Source organism: Fukomys damarensis, unplaced genomic scaffold, assembly GCF_012274545.1.
Source record: "Fukomys damarensis isolate Sample0158 unplaced genomic scaffold, DMR_v1.0_HiC HiC_scaffold_3, whole genome shotgun sequence".
Lineage (NCBI taxonomy): Eukaryota > Metazoa > Chordata > Mammalia > Rodentia > Bathyergidae > Fukomys > Fukomys damarensis.
The window spans coordinates 18,725,099-18,729,683 of NW_022900915.1; the positions used below are offsets into that span (position 1 = coordinate 18,725,099).

A 4,585-nucleotide genomic window follows, 5' to 3' on the forward strand; every position below is an offset into this window, starting at 1 on the left:
TTGCTTGGGAAAATGGATTATTCTAATAAAACTTTATTTTTTCAAACACAGCCACAGAGGCAGAACCTCATGTTTAACACACACAGACTTAAGGATTTTTTAATATAAAACAAAGTTTACGAAAATTTTTTTTCCACTTTTTTGTTTTTGTAATCCCATTAGCACAGGGACTTTGGCAGCAGGTGGGAGTGAAGGGCAGCTAAGGCTGCCACTGGGCAGTCACCGGGCACAGGAGAAGAGCACCAGCCTGGGAGTGGCTTCACTCACATACGCAGGGTACTCACCTACCGGCCAGCCACACCACACACACAGCACAGATGCAGCCTTCTACCCAGCGTCGGCACAGCCCTGGAGGTGTGCTCCACGCTGGGCAAGCCCGATATGTGAAAACCCAAAGAGTCAAAACAGCTAAAGTAGAGGGAAGTTGCTTGCTTTACAAAAGAAGCAATCATAGGCTGCTTTTAAATGGTCAGCAGTCCAAATGCATTGAAAAACAGCATTTGGCTTACATATAACTGTTGGGACAGATTTACTGTATGAAGCAAAATGAACCACTTCTGGAAAAGGCTTGTTCCAGGGCCACAGGTGCTTAGATTGGGAAGCAAGATGATAGCTCTGACTAGATTAACTTTCCAGACTTAAAGTAATAGAATTAAAATATGACAACTGTAGGCCTTCTTCCCTAAGGATGATACCCTAGAGCTTTGGGGAAGCCAGGATGGAGGCAGAATCGCTGTCCTCACTTCTTCAGTTTAGGGCCTGCAGAGACCCCATAGGCATTGCCTAATGGAAGCTGGCACAGCCAACCTGTAGCAGAAAGCACAGGGATGAGGATGCCCCAGGAGGAAAAGAAGCTGGCACCAGGGAAATTATGGCCTGACAAGGGAGAAGAACCAGGGGAGAGATGAAAGTAAGGATGGGTAACTCCTGGGCTGTTTCCCTGGATTCTCTGGAGAGCCTCTCTCAGGCCCCTAGAGACCTTGTAGCCCAGTGTTAGTATGTGGTAACCAGCCAGGAGACAGGAAGGAGCCCTGGAAGGGGAGAGCTTCTAAGGACCACAGGCTACTTCCTCCGGAGCGGAGGCAGGGAGGCTGGAGCCTTGCCTTTCCAACATGTGGGCAATGTAGAAAATGTCAGGCTTAATTCCACAAGGAAGAAAAAAGAGACCTTGGTCTCTGTTCCTAACATGAGAAACTGGGTCCTAAGACACTCTGGAAATTGAACAGAAAAATGCCTTTCTTGCAATAAACAGGAAGGGTGGGTCCAATTTGGTCACGGTGGGTCTAACCAAATCTGGACAAAGCCTCAGAGGACACTGTGGCAGCAGCTTCAGTATCATATCCACTGGGGCCAGCCCTACCAAAGTATGTGTAGTCTCAAACCCATCACTTAAACCCACACTGCAGCCAGTGGGACCTGCTGCCCTGGCTCAAGTTGTAGGTAAGAAACAAAAAAGGAAATTCAATCCAATGATAACAAACCCCCAGCTGCTTCTCACAGCCTTTGCTTTACACATCCTCAGCCAATCCCTCAGTAAGCCCCAACCTCTCTTTGTCTCTCAGGGCCAATTAGAGGCAAATAAACATTTCCTGGCAGGAGTGGAAGACAAGCAAACTGTTAAATGCTGAACACCCCTTTCTTTTTGCTCAAATAGGTCAGAAAAGGTGGGCCTGATCTTGTAAGAACAGGCTTCCCCACAGCCTGCTTCCCAGGGGCAGTGATGGGGCAAGCGCACCTGTCTGTTGGGAACTGAAGCCCACTGCACCTGCTGCAAAGTCTGCCTCAACAGATGTGGGGGCCAAGACTGGACCTTGCTCCCTTTCTTTGACCTGGAAGGTCAGAAGATTAAAAAAGGTCCTATCAGTGAAGAAAAAAAGAGAAATGAAGCCCTTCAGCCCTGCCTCGGTTGCCCAAATGTGCTCGTACCTACCCAGAGCAAGAGAGGCAGGTTGCAAACAGCCTAGACAATCTGATGAGAAAAAAGGCCAGCTCAAAGTAAATGTAGTGAGTTATCTGCAGCCCTCAAAACTAGATATATCTAGTGGGAAGGGGCTGGGACTGTAGATAAGATCATTAGCAGAGGTCATAGCAATTAGAAGACCCTGCTGTACCCCAAAATAGAATCCTTTAGAGCCAGTGATGCTATGGATTACAAGCCTGGTTCCAGAGATATTTAGAAAAAAAGAAAGCTTGGAGCCCTCATCTTGACTCCTTGAATAAGCCTGCTGTCCTGTTAAAAAAAAAAAAAAACTCAAGATCCCGGGGTACCATGATGCTCTGCTGTTAAGGAGCAACTGCCTTCTTTCCCTAAGGCTACGCAAACACACCTTCCCACAAGTACACTTCCATGCACGCACACACTCTCACACACTTTCTCCAAGGAGGCTGACTGAACCCCCCACCCTGGCCAAATTCTAAGACACAAGTGCCCTTTGAAGCAAAGGGGCTAGTGAAATTCCCCGAGCTGGGGTCAGCAGACCCCTTCCTTCCCTGCCCATTGCTCTCTCAGGGGCAGGGATACTCACACTCAGGGCCGCCATGGGAAGGGTCTGTTCTGGGGCCATCCCTCCCCCAACCAGCTCTGTTTATCTTGTCCCGGCCAGCCTTGCCATGGTCCAGCTTGCTGGAACGAGATTTCCGGCTGCCCTGAGTCGGAGCCCTCCGCTCACCCCCATTCCCAGGCTGGGCCCTCAGCCTTGGGGCCTCAACACTTGTTAGTAGCCATAAGAGAGTCAGTCTGTGTGGCCCCAGGAAATAGCCTCTCAATTTTAGTTCTCCTCAATCAGATTCAAGTCCAGGTCCCCAAAGTCCTGCTGGCACAGTGTCTGCTTGCTCAATGCCTGTCGCCCCCACCGCACAGCCCCCTCTTCCTCCTCTTCACTTTCACTCAGCACCTGGGAGGAACCCTCAACGGGGCTGCAGGAAGTAGAGAGAGGCGTGGGGCTACAGGCCATGAACCATGGTGGAGAGATGCTGCTGCCTTCCCGGGCTGTTTCTTGGAGACAGAGAGCTCCTGAGTATGGTTTCTGTCAAACAAATAAGAAATTTAAGACAGAGAAAGATACTTCCTTCCTAGAACATCCCTAAGGTATATTTCAAAGTGTCCCTCTCTGTTATACCTGAAGGCAAGAATTTTAGGTTTTAGGGTAAAGCTGCTACACCCTGATAAAACTTGGGAAATTGGACCTGGGCATGGTGCCATATACAGCATATAACTGTAATCCCAGCACTTGGGAGGCTGAGGCAGGAAGATTGCCTCAAGTTTGAGGCCAGCTTGCTCTATAGAGTAAGTTCAAGAACAGCCTAAACTACAGAATAAGACCCTGTCTCAAAAAAAGATCCCCCCCAAAATTGGGGGGGAAATTTAGTATACATGCAGATCTGAGGAAAGATCTGTTTCCATCAGATTTAAGAAAAAAAATTCATCCATAAATTCCATGCAGATAGGAACATAATATCCTCATTCTGCCGCTCTGTTCTGCCAGTGCTTACTCAAAGTCAATACACTATGTTTTTTGTTTGTTTGTTTATTTTGAGGTGCTGAGGATCACACCTAGGGTCACACACATAGTAGGTAAGCAAGCACTCTACCACTAAGCTACACTCTTAGGTCTTTTAAAATATTTTATTTTAACAAGGTCATGGTGGTGCATACCTATAATCCCAGCACTCAGTAGGCTGAGGTAGGAGGATCTCTGTGAGTTTGAGGCCAGCCTGGGCTACATGGTGAGTTCATACAATTTTTTTTTTTTTTTTGTACCAGGGGTCGAACTCGGGACCTTGCCCTTGCAAGGCAGGTGGTGGAACCACTAAGCTAAATCCTTGGCCCCTACATAGTGAGTTTAAGGGCTAGTCTGAACTACAAAGTGAGACCCTGTCTCAAAAAACAAAACAAAATTTTATTTCAGGACAGAGTCTGAGTTGCCCAGGCTGGCCTTGATGTTGTGCTCCTGCCTCAGTTTCCCAAATAGCTGGGGTTACAAATGCATGCCACCACGATCAGCACATTTTGGGTTTTCAATAAATGCTCATTGCATGGCTGGATAATTGTATGAACACATGAAGAGATTCTCAAAGAAGTATGTAACCTAGTAGTGTAAAAGAAGACTATGAAACAAGTGGGCAAGTGCATACAATAACCGCATTCACACTAGGAAGCCATAAAACATTTGTTGAACAGATGAACAATGTCACAGCCCATCTTGCTTAAGCCTTCACAGGCCCACTTGAAGCAGTGAAGGGCAAGTGGCAAAAACCAGTCCTGAGCAGGCATGGGGCACTGGTGATGGGATTTTTATGGGTGATGCATTCATAGGAAGGAAGGTGCCTGTGGCAGGATAATCAAAAATCCTGTCTGAAGGTTTGACATAGTACTCACACCAGTTTCTCTGGGAAATTGAGGACTCTTTTTTTTTTTTGTACCAGGGATTGAACTTGGGCCCTTGCAGGTGGAGGAACCACTGAACTAAATCTCCAGCTTTGAGGACTCTTTTCAGACAGAAATTTTCAGTACTAAAACCAGAGTAGTTCCATGCAAACTGTAGTAAAAGCTCAGACAAAAAAAAAAAAAAAAAAAAAAAAAAAA

The 4,585-nt window shown here is 46.9% G+C and overlaps 1 protein-coding gene across 3 annotated transcripts in view; it reads right to left on the minus strand.

Annotated features, from left to right (window-relative positions):
* Positions 1-274: 274 nt before the first annotated feature.
* The window catches only part of Fam53c (family with sequence similarity 53 member C), a 13,650-nt gene continuing 9,339 nt past the window's right edge, over positions 275-4,585 (minus strand). For all 3 annotated transcript variants that reach the window (XM_010613776.2, XM_033767305.1, XM_010613775.3), the window contains exon 5: positions 275-3,026. In XM_010613776.2, the coding sequence (XP_010612078.1) occupies positions 2,769-3,026 (258 nt within the window). In that variant the 3' untranslated portion in view covers positions 275-2,768. The remainder of the gene's footprint in view (positions 3,027-4,585) is intronic.